The sequence below is a fragment of the Culex quinquefasciatus genome, chromosome 1 (genome assembly GCF_015732765.1).
Source record: "Culex quinquefasciatus strain JHB chromosome 1, VPISU_Cqui_1.0_pri_paternal, whole genome shotgun sequence".
Classification (NCBI taxonomy): domain Eukaryota; kingdom Metazoa; phylum Arthropoda; class Insecta; order Diptera; family Culicidae; genus Culex; species Culex quinquefasciatus.
The window spans coordinates 18,438,174-18,465,095 of NC_051861.1; the positions used below are offsets into that span (position 1 = coordinate 18,438,174).

A 26,922-nucleotide genomic window follows, 5' to 3' on the forward strand; every position below is an offset into this window, starting at 1 on the left:
ACAGGCAAAAAAATTTTTTTTTTCAAATGACTATTTTTCTGCTCAAAAACAAGTAACTGATGAAACAAATAGTCAAAATTGTTCAAAAGACTTCAGATTTAATTGTTTTGTACAAAAGGTTATGAAAAAGTGCTTAAAATATTGAAAATTTGTTAAAAAATGTGCTTCGGCTCTACTTGGGGGTCCACTAATGGTTAAAATACCCTAGGTCGCAAAAAAAATGATTTTCACCAATAAAAAGGTAGAGATTTCCCTAGAGTTTACCAATATCATGGCTGAAAAAACATGCTGTCAGTCTTAGAATCAGGCTCGCTCAACCAGTTTATTAATAAATTCAATAAGTTTTTAAGTTGGCGTAACTACTTTTCTCGTTACATTTATAAATGTTTTCGATAAACTCCGTGAAATTTTCCATTGCTAATCCAGCTGAAAAAGCACGCAGCCACCCGAATGCGGACGCGTAGGCTGCTTATGGAGTTCGTTTTTACTCGGGATTTCTTTTGCTTTCGTTAGTAGTGGTTTGTTTCGTTGCAATAAATTATTGAATAGTCTTCTTTTTGACCGCCAAAATTCAGAATCCTGTTTTTTTTTTATAAAAACTGTCTTAACACGGAGAAAAAAGAGTTCCTAAAATCGTGAACAAGCGTTCATGAAAATGGGAACCACGAAAAAAGTGTTCAAATTTCATGGTACGTTTTTCAAAATCGAACCATGGGATTTGAACACTTTGTTCGAGGTTCCCATTTTCATGAACGCTTGTTCACGATTTTGGGAACTTTTTTTCTCCGTGAAATAAAACACGATAAAACATTTGAAGCAAACAATTTAATAATCAATTGAATATAAAAAATACAAAAATACAAAAATTTGCTGAACCGACTTAATTTTATTGCAAACTTAAAAGACCCTGCTCGCTGCCTTCTTAGAAAGTAATTACAGTGCACTTTTTCATGCACAGCTAACTAAATTGGATCTTTTGCCATCGAAATACTTACACATTTTTTATCAGCCCTTTTAAAAATTATTTTGACATTAGTATAAACAAATACATAAAAGTGTATTGTACAAAAACACACCAATACTGTTTTACAAACTGATCAACCAACTAGTGTCAGTGAACAAGTTATACATGTTCCAGTTCCTCCAGGTGCACGTACGCACCCGTGGCAAAGGATATACAAAAAGGAACGCGTGCCTCACAGTTGGGATGTGATCTCTAATTTGCTTCTACCTTTGCACCGTTGCGTTGATACGCATGGTTGACTTTGAACTGGTAGGATGGGTTTGCTTGCTGCATATGTTGCGTAACTTTATTTTTGGTTCTTTTCGGTACCCTAGTGCGTTGGATTTTTTTTTTCTAAATAACTTCTTAAATTGTTTATGTTCAAATTGGTTAGTGTATGACAATAGATAAAAAAGTTTTTTTTATAATTTTTCACCACAAATTTCTACACGTTACAATTAAAGCAGGAACAGCAATACGAATTTAAAATAATAGATTTTTTCGATTCCTTCTTCGTCGATTGATACGCAGGCCATTGATCTTTCGATTTCCGGTGTTCGGAAGCACAGCGGAGTGGGGGCATCAAAACAAAGTTTGAGTTGTAGTGTCTGTGTTTTATTTCCCCCTTTTTCGACACTGCACAGCAAGGACCTCTCCTTCCATTCACAATTCACACTCTCTATCCTGTGCCAGCCCGCGTTCATCGCAAATGCAGTTTACAAACTTGTACCAGGAGCAGTATAGTTCAACCACATTACCATTTCTCCAGCACCAGGATACGCCCGGTGAACACGGGGATCCATATGGCACTAGGACTCTGCCCGATGGGGACGCACTCGACCAGAACAGTGTACGCTTGGACTGGCGCGACTTGGCCCATGGGGTTGCCGCGGTTTCCTCCCGTCGTCATCGCTGCCACCGGGGTAGACGCCAGACTGTTTGATCAATAACTGACGACGACGAGCTCTCCTTCCACAGCTGTCTACAGTCGGGAACTCCAGAACTAGCGCCCGGTATTGGAGTCAGTCGATCGCCGTCCCTATGGAGATGCAACACTTCTTGCTCCAGGCGGCGTTTTAAAGTTTATCCTGGATGTTCAGCAGCGGTTGCAAGGTTCAGTGTCTTTAGTTTTGTTTGCTAGGTAGTGTCACTGGTTTGGGAGATTCAAAAACGCTGTCGTCTAGACTTGCAGACGTTCTCCCCGGAGGATATCGTGTCCAGTGGAAGATTTGACGTAATTAGCATGTTGGTATCACTGCCAAAGTAGCAGATTCCGAAGAAGCGCTTCGAGCGAGTAAGTGGAACGTGTGGAATTACCTAGAAGCTACCAGAACGACTTGTAGCCCAGAGCTCTATTTCAAGCATCCAAAGCTTCTGCCTTCTGTCTTTGTCCGGCGAAAATTGTAAAGAAGATTTCCGCGTTCATGTGTTGTGCATTCATTAGGGTAATTCCCGGTAATGAAGTTATTTGAGTCCTGTGTGATATAAAGACCACTTTGGCAAGAAATGAAAAAAGGTCCGCGGCCATTGCGCGTTGTTTATCCACCCACGCCATTTTTTTCCTCCTCCTAGGATGATGGTCGTCACTGGCAACCCTGTAGCACCAGCATTAGGTTGATTGTGTGTCCTGTCCGGGGTAAGATCTGCCCGTGGTCTATTCATACCGGGTTGCGGGAATTAAAATGTATATTTTTTTATTTCTATCTTTGGGGTGGTTGATACTAACATTTGCGGAGCAATTCTAAAAGCCTTACTTGAAATATTTTTTTTTCTGCTTTTTATCTTATTTAAGTGTTTCAACACGGGTGTTGGGCAATTATGAGCAGAATGACAGCATAAAATATAAAAAAAGCAAATAAATTTTATTTTAGCTATTTCTAATACGACAATTTAAATCAGTGCAGTTTCATCATTTGTTTACTTTTTAAACAACGTGGCCTAGTGATTTCAATAAAAGCAATCGCGTTTGTAAAGAAAGCCAAGAAGAAGTAAAAGAAAATCGGCTACAGCTGTCTTGAATGGAATAATTTACATTTTGAAATATTTAAAAAATATAAATAAGGGACCATCCATAATCCACATGGACACTTTTTTGGAAATCTCAACCCCTCCCCCACCCATCGTGGACAATTGTACACGTTTTTTTGTATGGATTGTGCACAATTAGATATAAGACAATAAATATATTACTCTTCACTTTTTTCTTGACAAATTGCTAGTTGCTCAAAAAAATAAATACATTAAATCACTTGAAAATTGAATACATCTTCTGGATATAACCGCGGGCGTCGATAATCAGAGTTCACGCGCGCTGATATGACCGCAGAAGGATGGCCGCATGACAGCCGTAGAACACATTTTTGGCTGTTGTCAAAGGTTGCCTTGAGTTTTCAGCTGACTTCTTGGAAAATATTCAAAACAAACCAGATTGACAGGCAAATCAAAGCTGAATTTCAGTTCAACTTGCTGATTTTTACACTGCGGTAGTTTGGCGGCCATTACCTGCTGTCAGTCGAAGTGAAGTAGAATCGTGATTTTATCTCGCAATAAGCAATATAACTTCACGAATACATATCCAGATTTTTATCAAATCGTAGGAGCAGTAGTCCCAAAATAAGGAACAAAAAATGTTTTAGTAATATAAAGTATTTTGATCAAAAATGTGATTAGGTACGTGCATTAGCATTAAAAAAAAAGCTAGACTGCCTTTAGCAGCCTTTGAGAATACATAAAATCAAAAATGCGCTCTGCTTAGTACGCCCAAAATAGGGACGAATATCTTCATTCTGTCGGGCGCTCGAATAATTTTTGCATTCCCAGATCTATCTGGCAAATCCGGTCATGCCTGTTCTTACGTGATGTTATGTTATGCATAACAAATTCCAAAATTCTAACGATTTTTCATCTGGCTTACTTGTGTGATTCGTATACAAGAAATGCAATTTTTCTGCTTTTGAGAACTGTATAAAAATTATTTTGCTGAACAGAAAACTATACATTTTATTTTCTCTACATATGTATGGAACTTAGGGGGTCGTGCATAAACCACGTGGCCTTTTTTTTGGGAATTTTTTACCCCCCCTTACCCCCCATGGTTTTTCGTGGTTTCTCGCCAACCCCGCCAATCGAATGCCAAAAGGTCGAAAGACATAAGGTCGAATGGACAAAACGTCGTAAGGATAAAAGGTCAAATGTGAAAAAATGAAACAAATAATAATAATTATATAAACTTCTTAAATATTCTTGAAAAACATATTGTCTTACTACTAAATGAGATTTTTCGTTTGTCCCACACAAAAGGCTACGTGTTAAATTTTCGCGAAAAAAATGGATTTCCTCTTGATTTCTAAAGCAAAGTACTGGATGTTGTAGGCTTTTTAGAGCGTTCAATTTCCCAGGGATTCAAATTGCCCGGGAAACGGGAAATTTGCAACCAACTTCCCGGGAAATCCCGGAAATTCTTGAGAAATTTGAAATTTATCAAAAATTTATCCGATCCTGGTTCTGATTTTTATTATGCAACAACATTGTACGCAATAGCAACTTAATTGGTTAGAATATGTGTGAGCATCGATGAGTGCCTTGACTGCTTGTAAAAAAAACATACAGTTTCAGGAAAATATTTAAATTTTCTAAATTTAAAAGCTGTTCTAAAATTCGTTCGAATGAATTGTTATAACACCCCAAATTATGGACTATCTCTTAAATCAAAATGCCAAGCTCATATTCACTTTAATCCTTTTCTCGGGAAGAAGAAAATGGCTTTCGCTCATACGAATGAATATCAATCAGAAAACAATTTTTCGGTGAATTTCAAAGTAGATAAGTATCGTTTGAAAAGAAAAATCGTGACGGGTTATTTTCTAATGTTAGGCAATTCACCTGCAAATGTAGTAGTGAAACCGAAATGTTGAGCGATAATCCTGAAATTGATTTTTTTTATTCTCAAGACAATACAAGGTATCTTGAGATTGAAGTGTATGCATGTCATAAAATTTAATTAGCACAGTTTTTAATGTTTTTTTAAAGAAAATATTTTTTTGATAGGCCACGTGGTCAGCCGTCGACCCCCCCCCCTCCCCCCCATGGCTTTTCGTGGTTTTTTTCGGTCAGACTTTCAACCCCCCCCCCCCCTAAGGAGGCCACGTGGTTTATGCACGACCCCTTAGGACAATAGTAATAATTCACTAGGACAGTGGTTCTCAACCTTTATCGTTCCATTCCCCTCTTGATTAATTTCCAAAAAAAAACTTTCTAATTTTTTTTAGTTTAACTTATTTTTAAAGAACTGTTAATTTTTAGAAGTGTGCACAAATAATCTCTTTAAAATTAACTCATCACTCTAATTTTAGCAAAATTTTCAAAATTGAAGATTCGCTATTGTTCGAAAAATAATTTACAAGCCTTTTCCTTTTTAGTTTTTAACCACTTTTGTTGATTGTATCACGTTCCCCCAGAAAACCAATCCCCTGAAAACCATTCCCAAAAAATCGTTCCCCAGAATGTACAATTTCCCAGAAAGCCATTCCCCTGAATGTACCATTTCCCAGAAAAGTTTCTTTCCCAAAAAATATTGGAAATTGATGCAAATTAATTTCAAAGATTCTATTTTTTGGAATTTCTTAGAAAATATAAAAATTTGACAAGGTAATTTTATCCATACCAAGAAATTTTCATCTCTTTTTTTGACAACAATTCTTGATAAAATAACAGAAAATGTAAATTCGGCCTATATGGACTCTCTTGACTGGTGATAACAAATTTAAAAAAGTTGTGTAAGTGGTCAAGAATAAGGGAAAATTTTTTTAGGGAAAATTAAACTTGTGACAGCAGTTATCATAAGGCTATAATTTTTTCCCTTCCTTTTAAAAAAGGGAAAACTCTCCTCCTACCTTTTAAAGGTAATATTCATCTTGTGTCAGCCAGAAGAGAAGAAGGGAAAACTTTCTAGTCTTGTAATAACTGCTGACACAAGTTAACGTGGGGATTATTGCTTCCGGGCGTAATATTTCAATCTTTATTTCTCGCATCACGATCGAGATTTCTCGATTTAAATATTACGATCGTTATTGGTAAGTCAAACAAAAAACCAAAAATGTTATAAATTAAAAACATTTTTAAAACTCGTCAAAAATTTCAAAATTAAAAACAAATATTTTTTTTTTTTGTAAATTTTGCAATTTTTGAAAATTTTAAAATTTTAAATAACTGAAAATTTTGCTTTTTTTGAAAATTTTGAAATTTTTGGAAATAATAATAATCACCACGATAAATATTTCTGTGGAACGGTACATTCCACTATGGTACATTGGGTGGCCAAGTTTCAAAAAAGTGACCTTCTCCAAATATTTTTTGGTATTTTTTTCTCGAAAGTAAACATTCTAACTAAGAAAAATGAGCAATTCTCTACGAAATCGGTCTTTTTTCTTCAATTTTAATTTTTGTATTTTTTAATCCGGCTGAAACTTTTTTGGTGCCTTCGGTATGTCCAAAGAAGCCATTTTGCATCATTAGTTTGTCCATATAATTTTCCATACAAATTCGGCAGCTGTCCATACAAAAATGATGTATGAAAATTCAAAAATCTGTATCTTTTGAAGGAATTTTTTGATCGATTTGGTGTCTTCGGCAAAGTTGTAGGTATGGATACGGACTACACTGGAAAAAATAATACACGGTAAAAAAAATTTGGTGATTTTTTTATTTAACTTTTTATCACTAAAACTTGATTTACAAAAAAACACTATTTTTAATTTTTTTTATTTTTTGATATGTTTTAGAAGACATAAAATGCCAACTTTTCAGAAATTTCCAGGTTGTGCAAAAAATCACTGACCGAGTTATGAATTTTTTAATCAATACTGATTTTTTCAAAAAATCGAAATTTTGGTCGTAAAAATTTTCAACTTCATTTTCGATGTAAAATCAAATTTGCAATCAAAAGTACTTTACTAAAATTTTGATAAAGTGCACCGTTTTCAAGTTATAGCCATATTTAAGTGACTTTTTGAAAATAGTCGCAGTTTTCATTTTTAAATTAGTGCACATGTTTGCCCAGTTTTGAAAAAATATTTTTGAAAAGCTGAGAAAATTCTCTATATTTTGCTTATTCGGACTATGTTGATACGACCTTTAGTTGCTGAGATATTGCAATGCAAAGGTTTAAAAACAGGAAAATTGATGTTTTCTAAGTTTCACCCAAACAACCCACCATTTTCTATCGTCAATATCTCAGCAACTAATGGTCCGATTTTCAATGTTAATATATGAAACAATTGTGAAATTTTCCGATCTTTTCGAAAAAAATATTTTTGGAATTTTCAAATCAAGACAAACATTTTAAAAGGGCGTAATATTGAATGTTGAATGCACTAATTTAAAAAAATGAAAAACTGCGACTATTTTCAAAAAAGTCACTTAAATATGGCTATAACTTGAAAACGGTGCACTTTATCAAAATTTCACTAAAGTACTTTTTGATTGCAAATTTGATTTTACATCGAAAAATGAAGTTGAAAAATTTTACGACCAAAATTTCGATTTTTTGAAAAAATCAGTATTGATTAAAAAATTCATAACTCGGTCAATGATTTTGCACAACCTGAAATTTCTGAAAAGTTGGCATTTTATGCCTTCTAAAACATATCAAAAAAAAAAAATTAAAAATAGTGTTTTTGTAAATCAAGTTTTAGTGATAAAAGTTAAATAAAAAATCACCAAATTTTTACCGTGTATTATTTTTCCAGTGTAGTCCGTATCCATACCTACAACTTTGCCGAAGACACCAAATCGATCAAAAATTCATTCAAAAGATACAGATTTTTGAATTTTCATACATCATTTTGTATGGACAGCTGCCGAATTTGTATGGAAAATTATATGGACAAACTAATGATGCAAAATGGCTTCTTTGGGCATACCGAAGGCACCAAAAAAGTTTCAGTCGGATTAAAAAATACAAAAAAAATCGAATGACCGAAATCCTAGAGAACTGCTCACTCCATTTTTTGACTTTCAGCATGCGTATATTCGTAATGAACAAACTTAGAGCTTTGAAAATTTGGATAAATCCAAATTTTCAAAGCTCTAAGTTTGTTCATTACGAATATACGCATGCTGAAAGTCAAAAAATGGAGTAAAAAACTAGCGTTTTTCGTAAAAAAGGCTGATTGTTTAATTTTAACATAGCTCAGCCATTTTAAATGTTTTACTAGGACAAATATACATCGTTGGAAAGGTAATGAGATAAACTTTGAAACTATTAATAGATAAAATGTAGTTTCTAAACCAAAAACTGAAGTTTTCATCGAATAACTGGAGCATTTTTTTGACAAATCATATTTTTTTGTGTTTGTTAATCGAGTACTTTTTTTTTTTTTTTTTTGCAGGCCAAGGGCGTATGATGCTGATGATACCTCTTCAGTTGACGCTCAGGCGAGGAACATCCTGGAAGGAGCGTCACTGACTACGTCCGTAGTCCTGTTAGATCACCCTTGATCAAGACAGTATAGCTCTGGTTCCTTGCAAGTGTCCTATTTTCTTACCTCCACGTTGGCTTGGTTTTCATGATGACCTAGCTGGTGGCCTGTGGAAACGGATCGTAATCCTTTGACCACCGCGGGTCAAAGTCGAGACGGCTAAAAGAAAGGGGCGCGACAATGTGGGAAAGTGAAGTAATTTGTGATTGTAGACGGTATTGTTTTGATTCTCAGTATGTTGAGTCAACTGCTGTGGATGTACCTGAAACATCGCACAACGGGGTTTCTCTTCTTTCCATTTCAGCTACCACCTATCTTCTTTTTATTTTGTTTCACTGATTTTCTAACGCGGCTTCTGTTTACTATCCTCTATTTGATTTAGATTTTACTCATTTGATTCTCAACGTTTTCCACTCTATTTTACCAATTGATGCTGCTATAACAAACTTTCTGCTTTCCCTTAATTTGGCAGCGATGTCAATTTTGTTTATCATGTGCCTTTTCTTTATTTATCTATTTGAATAATTTCTCATCTTCCCTGTAAAATGCCCTCAATACAATCTAAGATTGTTTGTTACCTCTATTTATTAATTATTGTTAATTTCCTTATCTACTTCATAAATTACTATCTTTCTTTTACTATTAATTCTTCAAATAGTATATTTCTTTCACTGTTCATTGGTTTCAATCTTCACCCATTTCTTCAAACAAATGAGGTTCTAGCCCTTACTAAATTTTTGGAATGATCAAAGAATTAACACAAATATCACTATTGTACTTTTGAAAAACATTTATAAAATGCTTAGGACCAAAAATTGTAACAAAACACCGCGACAAAAGAAATAGCAACATATAAATACGACTCAACACTAGGAAAGATTTCAGGAGAAACAATACACAGTAAAATAACAACTAATTTTTGAATTCAAACTAAAAATAAAACAGTTTTTGCATTAATGAAAGTTGTTAGGCACACTTAAAATGGTTAGGCGCTTATACTTACATCAAACCCTACGTAATGTACCACCCCCGGCCGAGTTAAAATGCGTAACCGGAAAAGAAGGTGTGCATGCCTGCCACGAACACTCAAAGCGTGTTCTAGCGTGCTGCTCGTACTGACTCAGAGCAAGGGTGAGATGTAGGTGTAAGGGCAGTGCGTGTTCTTACACTGAAAATTGCGAATTGCGAAGTTTATAAATATAATTTCCAGTATTGTTAAATCCTTCCCAATTCGATACTTTTAAAGAAACTTTCAGATATGTTTTTATTTGCAAACATGTTTAAAGGCATTGAATTTCACTTTGGGAGGAATTCCCAGTTCAACGGTTGAGAAACACTGCACTAGGATCACCATTTCGCCCTGACGTCTTCCAAGCTGAACGAGAAGCTTAACTTGCAATTAATTAGTGCAGTTGCAGCGGGCTTTTCCCAGTTTGTAGTTGTTGTTTATATCACTTTCCTTTCGGTTGAATTCCCGCAGGACATTGAAGTTGGGATTGTCTGTTCATCGCGCCATCCCAGAGATGTTCTGGAAGTATTAACGAGATTTTGTGTCTGTTTTTTTTTTCAGATTGTTCGCCAACCATAATCTCCGGAAATCCTTAATAGTGGCAACGTTTTATCTTTAATCTTTTATAAAATTTTAAATAATCATAAAGCTTGCCCTCACCATATCACCGTACAGTAATCGATCCGTACTAGTACTTGTACTACTAAGACAGGGTTCACTGAAAAGATATCGTAGAATTAATTGTAGTTTTACACCACATTTTGCTCTCAACAATTTTTAACTCTAAAATAACCACACCAAAATGAGCACTCGTTTGGCAACTCAGCGCAGTTTCATTACTGTGACGCCAATCCCGGCGCCATCAACGCCCACGTCCACCGTTCCGGCCTCGGCCAGTTCGTCACCGGTGGCGGCCACAACCATCACGGCCATCGATCCCGGTTCCCTGTCCGATCCGGACTGCGGCGGTTCTCCGACGAGCTCGGTTGGAACTCCAACGGCCACCATTACGATCCCTGCCACCGCCGCTCTAGCTGCCGGAATAGGTACAAGTACGATCAAGTCCGCCGGTGCTGCTGACAAGACCAACCTGCAGTCCGCGGTCAGCGTGGCTACACCATCCGCCAACCCGGCCCCGGTCCCGACCAGTCTGATCGCCAATAATCTGAGCATTGCTAATCTTCTAGGCACTCAAGCGGGAACGCTGACGCTGCAGCAGATTATTCAGCAGGTATGTTGGCTTATTTAGTTGGCTCAGAACAAAATTTTAGAATGTTTCATCTTTCCAGCAAAAGAAAATCGTAATCCATCCAAACGGAACCGTGATCGACATTCTGCCCATCGACGATTCCGACTCGGCGGACGACTCCAAGATCGACGTCCAGTTGGCAGCGGCCGATGGGGAAGCGACGAGTGTTAACGGTCAGCAGCAGGTTACGGCGCAGGTCGCTGTCGTTCAAGCCCAGAGTCCTACCGATGGAGGCCCCCAGTACATTACGGTGACCGGTGAGTACCACAACCGCCCCAAAAGCTAATTATGGCACTGACATTCTTCAAAATTCGCGTCCCGGATCATTACCGACTAATTTGCTTGTTATTTTGGTTGGAGTTTTTTTCCTGAACGTCTTCCCTCCCACACACACTCTTGAGTTTAATTTCATGCATCGCATTAACTAATTTCGTTTTCTTTAATTGCTTTCCGTTTGTTACCTAATTATAATTAATCCACCCACGTGCGCGTGCACACACAAACACACACACACACCTATCGAAACATCATCGCCATGATTGCCGTCTTCGGCTTGGTTTTCCGACAATAAACACATTACGCGTCGATGCAGCGAACGCCGCCGTCAATCCGAACGGTGTGGATGACGACGACGACAACGACGAAGTGCCATCTTACGCGGCAATGACGACCGTCGACGGTAAGTGTGGCGCTCTCCTCCGTTGGGACGATACTCGGCTGGAGGGACAGTTTTGGTCCCTGCCACGAAACGTCCCGTTATCAGAGGCTAACAATCGCACCGAGTGGTATTATAAAGCTGCACTTTATACTAACCGTAAACTTTGTTAGATGGGATTTGTTCGGATATTTTGGACAATATTGATGATAAGAAAATCTCTGGAAAATTGATTATTTGTTAACAGGAACAACTCTGTCTTTAGAACAAACTTTAAAAAAAGCATAACCGATTCTTTTGCTGATAAAAAAAAACTTCTTAACATAACCTAGGTGATTAATGCCTTCCTTCTGAAAGCAATTGAAAAAGCTTGCTGTTTGTATTTTATTACATGCCTGAATGCATGCAACAAAGCCTATCACAAAAAAGCTTTGTAAAGGTAGTTTCCAAATATTTCCGAAAAAGGTCAAAAGTCAATGTTTTGATTTCGACTAATTTCGCCAGCATCGAAAAATGGTTCAAATTTCGCTGCTTGGAATGAAAAATTAAAATTCTGGAGTTTTTTTAAAAAGGTCCAATAAACCAAATTTTCAGTTTTTGCTTTTTAGGTGTTTTTGAAACCGCCTTGGGTCAGGGGTATTAAAAAACACCCGAAAAGCAAAAACTGAAAATTTGGTTTATTGGACCTTTTCAAAAAAACTCCAGAATTGAACATTCAGCTCATAGAACTATTAAGCAAAGATTATTTTTTTATTTCATTTCATTTATTGCATTGTTTTGGCAAAACATCAGTGCAGTAATTAACTTAAGCTGAGATATGGGGTACCTTTCAACAGCTGACTAATTCAAACTGTGTGAGAGTTTACTGGTACATGAGAGAACAAATTGAGCAGTGGAAGGAAGTTACAAAACACAACCTTGGAAATAGCTAATATATGGGGGATAGTTAGAGGAAAGGAATTGAGAAAATATTCAAAGAGTTCGAGTTTTGTCTTTTTGCCCTCTATTAATTAACGCAATAAAAAATATTTAGAAAAAAATAACCGTGAAAAAAATTATTGTGTAAAATGATAGAGCATCGAAAGTCTAAACAGAATCAGCTCGAATTTTTTGCTCGAAAGTTGTTTTTAGCTGAGCTATTGCGTTGAGTTTTTGCACCCCAGAAATGAAGTCTAAAGTTTTTCAAATATTATTTCTATTTGTTATTTCTGAGAGGGAAAAGCTTTTAAAATATAAGTATAATTTCCATGTCTTCTTTCGAGCATTGCAATCGTCATAATCTTGTTTTTTTATTCTCAATGAATTAATTTCTCATTAAGTTAATCAAGGTATTTTTTTTATTTCAATAAGTCATTTCATTTTGTGTTTCGCATTAACCTCATTATAAAATTATATTTTGGAAAATCTTGGTGAAGTTAAGGTCTGCCAAATGTAAACATTCGGGTTTTCCTGTTTACTATTTCTTGAATGAATATGTACAATTGATCTTAAAAGGGAAAGAAAACGAATTTAAATTGTTGTTTTGAGTTGTTTTTTTTTTATCATATTGCAATAATCCCGATACTAGGAAATTATACATTAACTTTTTTTAATCAAAATAATCTAATAACAATTTTTTGCTTCTATTGAAAAATCACTCAGTGCGAATTAAGATTCGTAGACATTTTAAACTACAGTTTTGAGTCCTTACAAGCTCAAGAAACGATCTTGTATTTGCAGATTCAGAAAAAAAAATAAAAGGTTTCATAGTTTGCGAAAATGATGAGGCTACTAAATAACGTTTAATTGATTAAGTATGGATTAATTGCAATTGAATTCATTGAAAAGAAATACATTTATTACTTTTCTTTATACATTATTGGCACCATTGGCATAGTTAAAAAAAACTCCCGGGTCCCGGGAATTCCCGGAAAATTGCTAAATTCAACTCTCGATTCCCGGGAAATTGAAAATTTCGAGAATCGTCACCCTCTACATAGAACTATTGAGCAAAGATTATTTTTTTATTTCATTTCATTTATTGGATTGTTTTGGCAAAACATCAGTGCAGTAATTAACTTAAGCTGAGATATGGGGTACCTTTCAACAGCTCACTAATTCAAACTGTGTGAGAGTTTACTGGTACATGAGAGAAAAAATTGAGCAGTGGAAGGAAGTTACAAAACATAACCTTGAAAATAGCTAATATATGGGGGATAGTTAGAGGAAAGGAATTGAGAAAAGATTCAAAGAGTTCGAGTTTTGGCTTTTTGCCCTCTATTAATTAACGCAATAAAAAATATTTTGAAAAAAATAACCGTGAAAAAAATTATTGTGTAAAATGATAGAGCATCGAAAGTCTAAACAGGATCAGCTCGAATTTTTGCTCGAAAGTTGATTTTAGCTGAGCTGTTGTGTTGAGTCTTTTTTTTTTTGAATAACTTTTAAGAACTTATCCAAACATAATCATTTTCAAAAGCGACTCATGAAACCTAAGACCAGGGATGCCAGATTTGCAGATTTCTCTGCAAATTTGAAGATTTCCGAAATTTGTTGCAGACAACTTTTTTGTTGCAGATTTTTGCAGATATTTTACCGGTGAGGTTTGCAAAAAAAAAAAATAATAATTAATCCTTCTGTGAATAATATGAGTAACCCAACTGTACATAGCATTTTACAAATTCAGAATTAATCTTCTTAGACCTACATAAAGTTTGATTACTGTCAAAATATGCAAGTATTTTACCAACTATTCTTTTTAATCACTTAAGAATTGTCGCAAAAAAATTACAAATAGGTGTTCAAAAGGTTGAAGGTGCTTGTTTACCAAGATTTTGGCTATTGTTAAAAAACGCTGTCCCTTATTCCAAATATGAGCTCATTCTGACCACCGGAACCCCTCCATCTAATCGTATGAAGTTTGTATGGGAGAAATCGTCAAAATGTATAGAGAATGGCAACTGTTTCACTTTTTACCCGTGAAGGGCGCAATAGTTATCCGATTCTAACCATTTCTCAGATGTAGAACTTTCATTAATTTTACTTCCTGAGCTCAAATTTGGAATATATCCATGTGTCAATCTTTGATTTCAGGGAGTAGTTCGAAGAAGCTCGAATTTGAATTACCCTAGGAAACATAAATAAATTTTATTTGAGTTCTGCCATTTTCATATTATTTTCTTCATGTTTTGAAATAATTATGTATTAATTAAGTATTAAGTCTACCTCTGTTTATATTTAAAAAAATAAAAACAAAAAATATGTGCGAAGTTATATAAGATTTTTAATGTGGTTCTCAGTAGTAAAACTTTGGTCTCGGTCTTAGTTGTTGTTAGGCCGTTGAGTCATTCCGTAGGAGTTGTTCTCCTGGTATATTGTTATTATAAAATAAAAAAATTCCATGGAAATTCCTAAATAAGACATTTAATTTTAATTAAATTCAATGATTGAAATATGATTTTCATAAGTTTTTTATTTAAGTCGCTTAAAATATTGACTAAAACACTTCACGAGTTTTTTTTTTCTTAAGTCACCCAAAAACTCAAATTTTAACCAATTCATCAAATGCGAAAAAATCAGACAGGCTAAACTATAGCGATTATGTATACACAGATAAAAAGGTCACTTTTACTAATGAATTTGTAGCACTTTCTTCATTACTGTTTGTAATAATATATATCTGTTTGTAATAATACATATCTAGATTTTTTTTTCGAAAAGGCCCTATAAACATATGAAAGACAATAGCTTATAGAACCTTTTTAAAGAAAAACACTAGATGTAAAAGAAAAAAATCATGTATGATTTTGTCTAATGTATAGATAACTTAAGACGTTCACATATAAAAAATGAAAAGTTTAGTTTTTTTAAGTGATCAAAATAAAATTATTTCAACACATATTGTTTGCCTTGTTTTTAATTTTGGGTTTGTGTTTCGAATCATTTCAAAATATTTCAAATATTTTTGTAAATTAAAAAAACCTTAGTTGCATACTTCTTTTCCACGCCTTTTTTTATTTAATTGGATTCATTAAAATAATTATAACTCTAAATTTCAGAACGACTATTACAAATTTCCTTAAAAAATGGCAGCACAAAAATGATTCAAAAAAATAATTAGAATTAGTTTTTAATGCAATAGATATTTAAAAAGAAATTTTTGCTCACAGAAGAATCCAATGAAGATAAATTTAAAAACTGAAAAAAAATCAAAGCGTTTCTAGTTGTCTGAAAGGGCACATAACATTAGTTTTGAATATTTCTTTTTTATTTAGCATGAAATAACAGAATCGCTATAGAAGTAAAATAATTCAATTGTTATATAACATAAAATCCTCCTTTTTTCTACATATTTCAATACCATTTCACCATCAATTTTTTTAAATTAATGGTCTATTAATGGTACACAAAAATATCAAATCTGGAAGATTTTTTTGTAATAAAGTTCAACTGTTAACAAAAAAAAATAAAATAAAGAATATGCTGGAAAAAATACATACAAAATAAATTGTAGGTATTGGAGGATGAATTAAACTCATAAAAAAATGGAACTATAGGACTATAGGCTAGAGGCATACGTAAAATTAAAACATTGATTGTAATTTAAGCGCTTTCCAATTCAGTTTTGATTAAAATATACAAAAAAATAAAAACATGAAACTTTTAAATAAAAAAACACATTGGCAATATTTATATGAAGTTTAATATCTAACATATTTTTATTTATTTCAATATGCAACAATCGTCTCTCCATGCATTTAAATTTATGGGACCGTTTAGGGAAAGATTGAGCAAAAATATCAAACAAAAGATTAATCGATTTAGCAAGAAGATTAGAGGTTGGATTTATCACTGTTTGTATCAAAACGACAGCATTTTTTTTGTTTATCGAGTTTATCGAGGAGAAAAACGACAATAAAGTGTTAACTTTTACATGTTAACAAAAAAATCGTTTTATTTATGATAACCCATACAGCCGAAACTCGACTGATCCAAGTTTTACTTTTATAAAGTTCTACAGATTTACTTGTGATAAACAAATAAACAAACACAATATTTTCAAAAAATCATTTTATCATCTTTTTTAAGATTTTTCAGAATTCATCTTTTACTAACTTGTTGTTCCACAATTTTTAGCATGAGTTACTTTACAAAATTTAGAGTTAGGTTTAAAGTTTTTTGATGTTTCTGAACATAATGTTTGAAATGCCTAAAGGGTACATATTTATAAACATTCTTACACACGTTACATTTTTCCAGATCACTTCGGATGATTTCGGATGGTGGGTCTCGTGGCGCAGGGGTAGCGGCTTCGGCTGCCGATCCCGATGATGCTATGAGACGCGGGTTCGATTCCCGCCTTATCCACTGAGCTTCTATCGGATGGTGAAGTAAAACGTCGGTCCCGGTTTCTCCTGTCTCGTCAGAGGCGCTGGAGCAGAAATCCCACGTTAGAGGAAGGCCATGCCCCGGGGGGCGTTGTGCCAATAGTTTCGTTTTTTTTCGGATGATTTAGGGGCATAACTGAGCTCAACGACTTAAATTATTTTTAACGTGATTTGATTTTCCATAATAAGCAAATTGCGAAGGCTTAGGAGATTTTGGTGGACCGTATTTTACAGTTTTAAATGTTTACATCACAGATTTGTTAACCATTTAAATATCACTTGAGTGTTTAATATCACAGTTCAACAAAAAATCAAATGTTTCTTGTCTCTGAGACGAGTATATGTGTTCCTAGTAGAATTTTGCCTGCTGAATCCGAATCCGGGTCCAGAATTGCTCCAAATGGTCCCAATTTTGAGATACACCCGTTTGAAATATTAGTTTAGGTCAAAATTAACTACTTTGTCGACTATTTTATAAAAGAACTATTGAATAAACAACTAAACCAATACATGTATCTTATAGTTCACGTTTTCCCCTTTCTGAAACACCCCTGGTTTTTAAAATTTAATTGTTTCTACGCATATTTATAGCCATTTTAAAATTATATTTTCAGTTGGTTCTCATTCAAGTTTTTCCAACTTGCATGCAAGCCATATTATGCTGGGATATCAATAATAAAAATCAAAAATGCTTTGCAGAACGTTAAATAAGTATGTCTCGGTAATCTAATTGATCATATTTCATGTGATTTTGTCTGCTGAATCCATTCCTATCATTAAATTTTTTCAAAAAGGTCAGCTTTTTGAGTAAAAATTGAATTTTTGATGATTTTTTCAAAATAAAATCTATTTTATGCTAAAGTATGACTCAGAGATGACTAAATGTCGATGTCTCGTCAGCCTAATTGATCATTTGTAATGTATTTTTGTCTGCTGAATCCATTCCAATCATTAGATTTTTTCGAAAAGGTCAAGTTTTTGAGTAAAAATTGAATTATCGATGATTTTTTCAAAATAAAATTTATTTTATGCTAAAGTATTACTCAGAGATGACTAAATGTCGATGTCTCGTCAGTCTAATTGATCATTTTTTATGTATTTTTGTCTGCTGAATCCATTCCCATCATAAGATTTTTACAAAAAGGTCAGGTTTTTGAGTAAAATTGAATTTTCCATGATTTTTTCAAAATAAAATCTATTTTATGAGCAATTCTCTTTGAAATTGGCCGATATCGACCATTTTTTTTGTTATATTTTTTTATTTGGCTCAAACTTTGTGGGGGCCCTATGACTAAAGAAGCTATTTTGTGCCATTGGTTCACCCATACAAGTCTCCATACAATTTTGGCAGCTGTCCATACAAAAATGGTACGTAAAAATTTAAACAGCTGGAACTTTTGAGTGAATTTCTGATCAATTTGGCGTCTTCGGCAAAGTTGTAGGTATTGTTGAGGACTATTGAGAAAAAAAGGTACACGGAAAAAAAATTGCCAAATCCTTTATTAACATTTTTTTACAATTACTCAAATTCCCAAATGTTGAAAAGTTTTAGAGGACAAAAAACCCCATTTTTTGGGCCATAGAAAGTATGTTCAAAAATCTGCCGCCTTGTTATGAATTTTTGAAAAGGCAGTAATTTTGGAAAAAAATTTCATACAAAACAAAATGGCTCAAAAATGGGGTTTTTGTCCTCTAAAACATATAAAAATCTCGAAAATCAAAAATACGTATTTTGGTAATTTGAGTTTTGTGAAAAAAGTTAATAAAAATTCGGCAATTTTTCCGTGTACCTATTTTTTCTTAATAGTCCTTAAAAATACCTACAACTTTGCCGAAGACGCCAAATTGATCGGAAAATTCACTCAAAAGTTCCAGCTGTTTAATTTTTACGTACCATTTTGTACGGACAGCTGCCAAAATTGTATGGGGACTTGTATGGGTGAACCAATGGCAAAAATAGCTTCTTTGGTCATAGGGTAGGCCCCACAAAGTTTGAGCCAAATAAAAAATACAACAAATAAAAATGGTCGATATCGGCCGATTTCGAAGAGAACTGCTCATAAAATAGATTTTATTTTGAAAAAATCTATTTTTACTCAAAAACTTGACCTTTTCGATAAAATCTAATGATGGGAATGGATTCAGCAGACAAAAATATATTACAAATGATCAGTTAGACTGACGAGACATCGACATTTAGTTATCTCTAGGTCATACTTTAGCATTAAATAAATTTTATTTTGGAAAAATAATCGAAAATTCATTTTTTACTCAAAAAGCTGACCTTTTTGAAAAAATCTAATGATGGGAATGGATTCAGCAGACAAAATTACATGAAATATGATCAATTAGACTGACGAGACAACGACATTTAGTTATCGCTAAGTCATACTTTAGCATAAAATAGATTTTATTTTGAAAAAATCATCGAAAATTCAATTTTTACTCAAAAAGCTGACCTTTTTGAAAAAATCTAATGATAGGAATGGATTCAGCAGACAAAATCACATGAAATATGATCAATTAGATTATCGAGACATACTTATTTAACGTTCTGCAAAGCATTTTTGATTTTTATTATTGATATCCCAGCATAATATGACTTGCATGCAAGTTGGAAAAACTTGAATGAGAACCAAGTAAAAATATAATTTTAAAATGGCTATGAATATGCGTAGAAACAATCAAATTTTAAAAACCAGGGGTGTTTCAGAAAGGGGAAAACGTGAACTATAAGATACATGTATTGGTTTAGTTGTTTATTCAATAGTTCTTTTGTAAAATAGTCGACAATGTAGCTAATTTTGGCCTACACTAACATTTCAAACGGGTGTATCTCAAAATTGGGACCATTTGGAGCAATTCTGGACCCGGATTCGGATTCAGCAGGCAAAATTCTACTAGGAACACATATACTCGTCTCAGAGACAAAATCTTGTTGGACTGTGTATTCAATAATTTCCAAATCTTGGCTCAAACTAAACCAATTTTAGTTCTTTTGGGTTCGTTTGCTCAGTGATTTAACACCAAACACGATGCCTCAAAACCTAGATTCCGGTTTCCTGGCTCGAGATATTTCGAGGGCCAGATTTGAGCTAGCCTGGTGATTTTTCTGACCACAAAACCATTCAAAAATTTGTTAGTGATGAACTGTTGGAATATTTTACCATCGACAATATTATCTTTTTTTAATTGTTTCATTATATTATTTTTTAATCAGGCCGTTGCAAATATTTTTTGAAATTTAATACTAAATATGATTATGAATGCAGAAAAATGCATTTTAGTTTGTATTTAGTTGATTTAATTTCTATTTTCATTGAAATTTTGAAGTTTTTTAAAACTATTTTTTTTGTCCCATGATTTTTTTACAAATTTTGAACTTTGAAAAATATTTGCAACGGCTTTACAAGAAAATTAAAAATGTAAAACATTGATTTATTTCGTTAACCCTCTAAGAGCTGTTTGCTTATCGAAAACAAAATAATGGTAAAATTTTGGTACAATAATGCAGGAAATACTTTACCGTAACCCATGATGAGCAACTTTTTTCTAAATCACAAAAACTGATTTTCTTCAAATCTATTGTTGCAGTTGTTTGAAAATGCATCGAAAATTGTTTAAAACTACTTATTCTTTTCTGTAAGACCATATTTCTGAAGTACCGTAAACTGGGGTGACTTTGATAGCCCGGGGTGACATTGATAGAAATTAATTTGGCCACTAATTTTGATACATCCAATGTTACAGTCATATTTTTGCATATATGTTCGATAATAAGCTATCCCTTAATGTTTACATACTCAAAATTCTCAAAAAATTTAAATATTAATTTGACGGGCATTTGAAAAACCTATCAAAGTCACCCCAGTTTACGATATGAAATACAAATTCTAAAATCTCTGCACTTTCAGATTTCTTTTGATTGGCTCATTCAAAACTCACAAACACACAGTAAAAAAAATCATGGTAAAATTTCATCTAAAACGGAGTACATCTTTTATGTCAGAAAAAAGCTTTAATTTTACCTCTAATAATGTGTAAATTTACATCTGGCAGACGCTAGGAAAAAATATCTGTAATCCTAAAAAAATATCAAACCGGCGATAGTTATATCTAGCTTACTAAGTCCGCGCCCCAACCCGCACGGCCAACTCGTCGCTGTGAAAACTGGACGATCAAAGCCAATGTACCTCTATGTATCGTATATGCAGTAAATACAGTATACAATGTACGGAGCACATAGAGCTACATTGGCTTTGATCGTCCAGTTTTCACAGCGGCGAAGGCACTTAAGCTAGATATAACTATCGCCGGTTTGATATTTATTACAGATATTTTTCCTAGCGTCTGCCAGATGTAAATTTACACATTATTAGAGGTAAAATTAAAGCTTTTTTCTGATATAAAAGATGTACTCCGTTTTAGATGAAATTTTACCATGATTTTTTTTACTGTGCACCCATTTTCATCAAAATTAAGGAAGATAATAAAACCATCGGTCTAATAACAATGTTTTGTCTTGTTTTTGAAAAGTCATAACGTTTAGAAACTTTTGTTTTGATTGAAATGTTTTTTTTTTTGTAATTTTGAAAAAATGCTCCTGAATATTTAGTTGCTCATATGCCCAGGTGATGCTCTGGTGCACCTAACGGAAAAGGTTGAAAAACACTCAAAATCGGTCTAAACTCACAATGTTATTCACATGGGTTCTTGTCCAAGGTTCAAATGATTGCAAAATTTTTGTTTCATAAAATGTTGCGTTTAGTCATTTTACGGGCTTTCGGAAACAGGTATTATTTATTCCCCTGAAATTGATCCATTTTTGTTTACATTTCGCACTGTAACTTTGCCTGTGCTAAACCAAATTTGATTAAATTTGGAGAGATGTTAGCATACATTCTACATGAACAACTGCAACTTGAAGCACCGTGAAAAGTTGAGTCAGTATATTTGAGTTCAAAATTTTGGTGCACTGAAGTAACCATGAGCAAGAGAGATTGAACGTAGTTATTAAAATTAGTTTTAAAATTATAAACCATTTTTTTTAAGTTTCTGTGATATTTTTGAACTGGATCTTTATGAATCACAAAAAAAAATCGATTGAATTGTTTTAGTTAGCATTTCCATTCCCATTTATCTTCTTTTTTATCGTGAATAGCGAACAATAATTTTTGTATGAATGAATTATAATTCAGCGACTCATAAATATTTCAAATAGGTAAATAATAATTTTCGTATCAATTTAGAAAATTATCGCATATGTATTTTAACCAAGATTTTAACTGCGAGTTGCAACAAAAACTCCTTTCCACTCATAATAAATAAAATAATTTTGAAGTTTATGTTAATAACTGACATGACCATACAAATAGTAAACATTTCATGTAAAGTAGTGCAAGAAGAATAAGCCATTAAAATAGCTATTAAAAAAATTAGACTTATCTGAAAATATGCTACATGGACTTTAGAGATTCAAAAAAATATTTATAATTACGTGAAATCTGCTTAAACCGTTGAAACAATAATTTCCTTCGATACAATACTGCACGAAATAAGACTATCGCTAATTTTATTTTAACTTTTTGTTAAGTTATTCAAAAGTATCACAAAACTGAGAACCGTGCCTTTATTATTTATTTATAATAATTTTAAATGGCAGTTAATTTTTTGTACAATTTTTGTTTTCGAAACACATTGGAAAAACCTCTGAAAAGTATTTTTATATTAGCCTATCCTTGAAATAGAAAAACACATTGAGAAGTAAAATACAAAAGATATCTTGATAAAAATGTTTTAATTTTAAAAATATTGTTTGTATAGTTCCTGTCGTTTTATCGAAAAGGGAATCTACATTTTATTACGTTTTTTTTTTCAAATTAATTGAATTTATTGCAAATATTGCGCAATTCTCACTAACTTGGTCTTCGCACTAAATAATTGCTATCGATCGCACTATTCCGACTTGTCATGCTGCCTTGAGAAATTTTAATTTTCTCAAAAAATGATCATAGCGAGCCGATGTTGCTCAGTTTTTGTAAATTTTGTTGTCAAAAGTGCGGGCCAAATCCAAGTTACAGTGCAAGGATCAATAATTGTAGCTAAATAATTTGTTTTCACACAGATTTAAGGACATAAAACATACACTAAACGTTGTTTAAGTTAAACATCATAATTTAGTTAAACAGAATTGTAGGATACGACCATAAACCTAGTTGTACGTGTATTTAAGTTTGCAGATTTTTGCAGATATTTGAAAAACAAATTTGCAGATAACTCAAAATTTCATCTGGCATCCCTGCCTAAGACCGGCCCGAATTGGGTACTAAAGCCATATGTAAATTTTCAGCAATATAAGCTTCATTTTAGGACCCAATTGGACAAATCCCGCTTAAGTCCGTGAAGCATTCACAATTAGAAATATTGTTTTCTTATATGTTGGGCAACAAAAATAACGCTATTATAAAATGAATATTAACTAGTTTACTTTCGACAACCTATTTTAACGAAATATTTTGTTAAATAATTTGAAAATAAGATATTCACTTCTTCCGGCCAAGATCAAAATTAAGATTTGTTTAACATTTTTGTTTACCAAATTGGATGATAATTGAATTGATATAATTTATTTTTTTAAAGAGTTGTTCGATAAGGATTTGTTTAAAAGTATTTATTTAAGCACGTTAGCTACCAAGAGCCTAAGAGGGTTAAATATGAACAAATCGACGGTAACATTTCAAAAAGCATTATGTACATTTTGACACTTTCTGGGTTATTGCATATTCTGAAAGTACTCGTAATAAGCTACCTCTCCACCAAAAATGAGCAAAAGTTAGTTCAGTAAAGTCTGTTTAATCATGATTTTAAATAAGGCATAGCATAGCATAGCATTGGTGTCTACCCGTAGCTGCTACTTCGTTATTGACCAGGACCCCCAAACATTGCTCCGTGGACCACAGATGAAAAGTAGGAACCAATCATCACCCCTTCGCAATTTTAAAAGGTCCCTATCGTGCTGATCAATACCGACGCCGGCCACGACCAGTGGTAAGACACGGGGAAGTGGATGGGAATGTTAGTCCGATACTTGAGTGATGGGACCGCCAAATCGACTGCGTCTCCGACAAAGTATCACATGAGTTTTGAGGGGTTAGTAAGATGGGTATGAGGTCAGGATTCACTGTGGTAGGTGATGCGACCATAAGCAATTTGTTTATCGGTTGAAATTTTAAAAATCTTAGGCAGCCGGCTGCGGAAAGATAGCTATCTAGGGATTTAAATATAGTATTAATTCGACCGCGATTCTCCAGAAATTCTCCGTCGGCGTGCCTTCCGATCAACGGTGATGTAGGAAGGGCTTCATTCATTAAAATTATTTTATATCATAAGCCTTAAAACATATCCGTCGACGTGCCTTCCGATCCTCGATGATATGGAAAGGACTTAATCCAGCAATACGACTTGCTTGTCTAAAAAAACAAAAATCGGATCGTTTCTATCGAAAACTATATAAAGAGAACAAAAATAAAATTCATCGGCGCGCGAACAAAAAATAAATGAAAAAAGAAGAAGAAGAAATCCAATCACCCCATGTACACAAATAGCGACACAAAAGAGACGGAAAATAACACGAAAAAAAACAGGACTGCGCGTCCACACAGGCATCGCACTACTGATGCCATTATTTAATTATAATGAACAATCACCCCATGCACTCGAACAGCGACACAAAAGAGACGGAAAATAACACGAAAAAACAGGACTGAGCGTCCACACAGGCATCGCACTACTCCAATCGAAAAGTATTCTACAGATTTTTTGATAAAGGGCTCCGTTTGCAAGATATAGCCACCGAAAGTTTGATTTTAGCGAAATATTTGCAGTTTTTCAATTTTTAAAAATAGTGACCATGAGTGACCGTTTCTAATTTTTTTTTTTAATTCAGGAAATTTGCTATACAATTGTCTAAGAGACATTTAAGATTGGACCTCGGCATGCTGAGATAGAGCCGCTTTAAAAAAAAAAGAAACACGAAAATTTACATTTTCCTAATCTCACCAAAATAACCCACCATTTAAAATGACGATATCTCAGCAACTAATGGTCCGATTATCAATGTTAATGCATGAAAAATTCGTGAAATTTTCCGATCTTTTCGAAAAAAATATTTTGAGGGCCAAACATTGAATATTACGCCCATTTAAAGTGCTAGTCTTGATTTAAAAAAAAATCAAAATATTTTTTTTTGAAAGGATCAGAATGGATCACGAATGATACATGCATTAAAATTGAAATTCGGACCATTATTTGCTGAGATATGGTCATTAGAAAATGGCGGGTTGTTATGGTGAGATTTTGAAAACTTCAATTTTCGTGTTTCTTTTTCTTAAAGCGGCTCTATCTCAGCATCCCGAGGTCCAATCTTCAATGTCTCTTGGACAAATTTATAGCAAATTTTCTGAACCTTTCAAAAAAAAATTATAAATAGTCACTCATGGTCACCATTTTTAAAAATTGAAAAACTGCAAATATTTCCCTAAAATCTAACTTTCGGTGGCTATATCTTGAAAACGGAGCCCTTCTTCCAAAAATCTGTACAATACTTTTCGATTGCAAATTCAATTTTGCATTAAAAAATAAGGTCAAACTTGTTTTTGAGTAAAACTTCGATTTTTTTTTCCAAAAATCACTATTTTTTAAAAATTCATAACTCGGCGGCAGATTCTTTGACCATGCTTCTCTATGGCTCAAAAGTTGCAGATTTTTGTCCCCCTTAATCATGATTTTAAATAAGGTAACATAAACAAAATCTCTGCCATCAGCAGTCCCTGTTTATATAGCCCTGTCAATCTGTCAAACAAAAGACTACATAAACCTCGTGACGTAAAAAAGCAACATGAACAAAGCGCCATGTACATTCGGCGAAGAAAAACGAATCATAACAAAGCGTCCCCCTCAATGACAGCAGGGTGATATAGACGTTGGTGATTTCAAAAGAAGTTATGTTTGTTTTTCTCAAATAAAATTACGGAAATAATGTTTTATTGAATTTGGATGATCAAGTATCAATAAAACCAACGTTTTTCATCGTTTGTTATCATTAGAACATTTTATTTTGCTTTTGTATTAAAATGGGAATTGAAAATGGATGCTCCACATTCAAATGCATTTTTCTCAAAACGCATGGTTTGTACATGATTCTTTTTGAAATGTTGGCGTCGAAATATCGGAAATTGGACGCTCTAATTTGTTCATAAACAAAAGACTACATAAACCATTTCCATTCGAGCAGTTTTTTTTTCTACAATGTTTTCCTTATGGGAGAACTGTCATTTCTACCACTCGAATCGGGTGTTCCATTGTGCAATGGAGCACCCACTGTCGAGCAGTTTTTGACAGTTCGCTCCATAAGAAATACAGCAAAAACTGCTCGAATGGAAGTGCTCCATTGTCGTTGTAAAACGCTTCAAGTAAGGAGAAATTTTAAGCGTGAATTTCGTATTACACGCTAAATAAGATGTCCTCTTGTACGTGATTGTCAGTATTCGTCCTTGTTCTCACAATAGGAAATATGATTTCATTTGATGTTCCACAACCTGTATACAAAAGAAAATATTTTCCAAGGATTCCCAAAAAGCACTCGACAATGCAAGATTGTCCATCCCGTTCGGTTATCAATCCATCATCGATCAGCTCGTAATCAACCACAAAAAAAAAATGTTTTCCTTCTGTTCCACGTTGGGAAAACTGTCAGTTGGCTTTATTTTCACGTTCCAAATTTTGTTGCCGGATTTTCATCTCTGCGAAGGTTATAAAAACGCACAATGGAGGGAACATCTGATAAGGAATTGGCGCTTAACATGTGCGCCGTTTCCCCTTCCGGAAGCTGGGGTATGAATCTTTTCGTAAAATGTTCGTTTGATGTTTTGACAAAAAAGCGGGCATTGTCACCTGTTCAAAGGAAATTTAAACATTCAAGCTATCCCGATGTGGTATGCGCTTTTTGAAAGAGGAGATAATAGAAAAATAGTTTCACAGTAGAAGTGTATTCGCTTTTTGATACTGTTTTTTAATAAAGTGCGAATCACAGGTCCCCGCACACACGTGTCTCCATTAGGGGCACGTGGACGACCAAACGTGCACGCGTCTGTCATATCTAGTT

The 26,922-nt window shown here is 33.8% G+C and overlaps 1 protein-coding gene across 4 annotated transcripts in view; it reads left to right on the top strand.

Annotated features, from left to right (window-relative positions):
• LOC6035402 (DNA-binding protein RFX2) overlaps positions 1-26,922 on the top strand; it is a 73,384-nt gene that overhangs the window by 6,678 nt on the left and 39,784 nt on the right. For 2 of the 4 annotated variants that reach the window (XM_038258498.1, XM_038258503.1), the window contains exons 2-3: positions 10,052-10,721; positions 10,780-10,996. In XM_038258498.1, coding sequence (XP_038114426.1) covers positions 10,293-10,721; positions 10,780-10,996 — 646 coding nt within the window. In that variant the 5' untranslated portion in view covers positions 10,052-10,292. The remainder of the gene's footprint in view (positions 1-10,051; positions 10,722-10,779; positions 10,997-26,922) is intronic. The other 2 variants (XM_038258507.1, XM_038258511.1) reach the window with 2 other exon arrangements.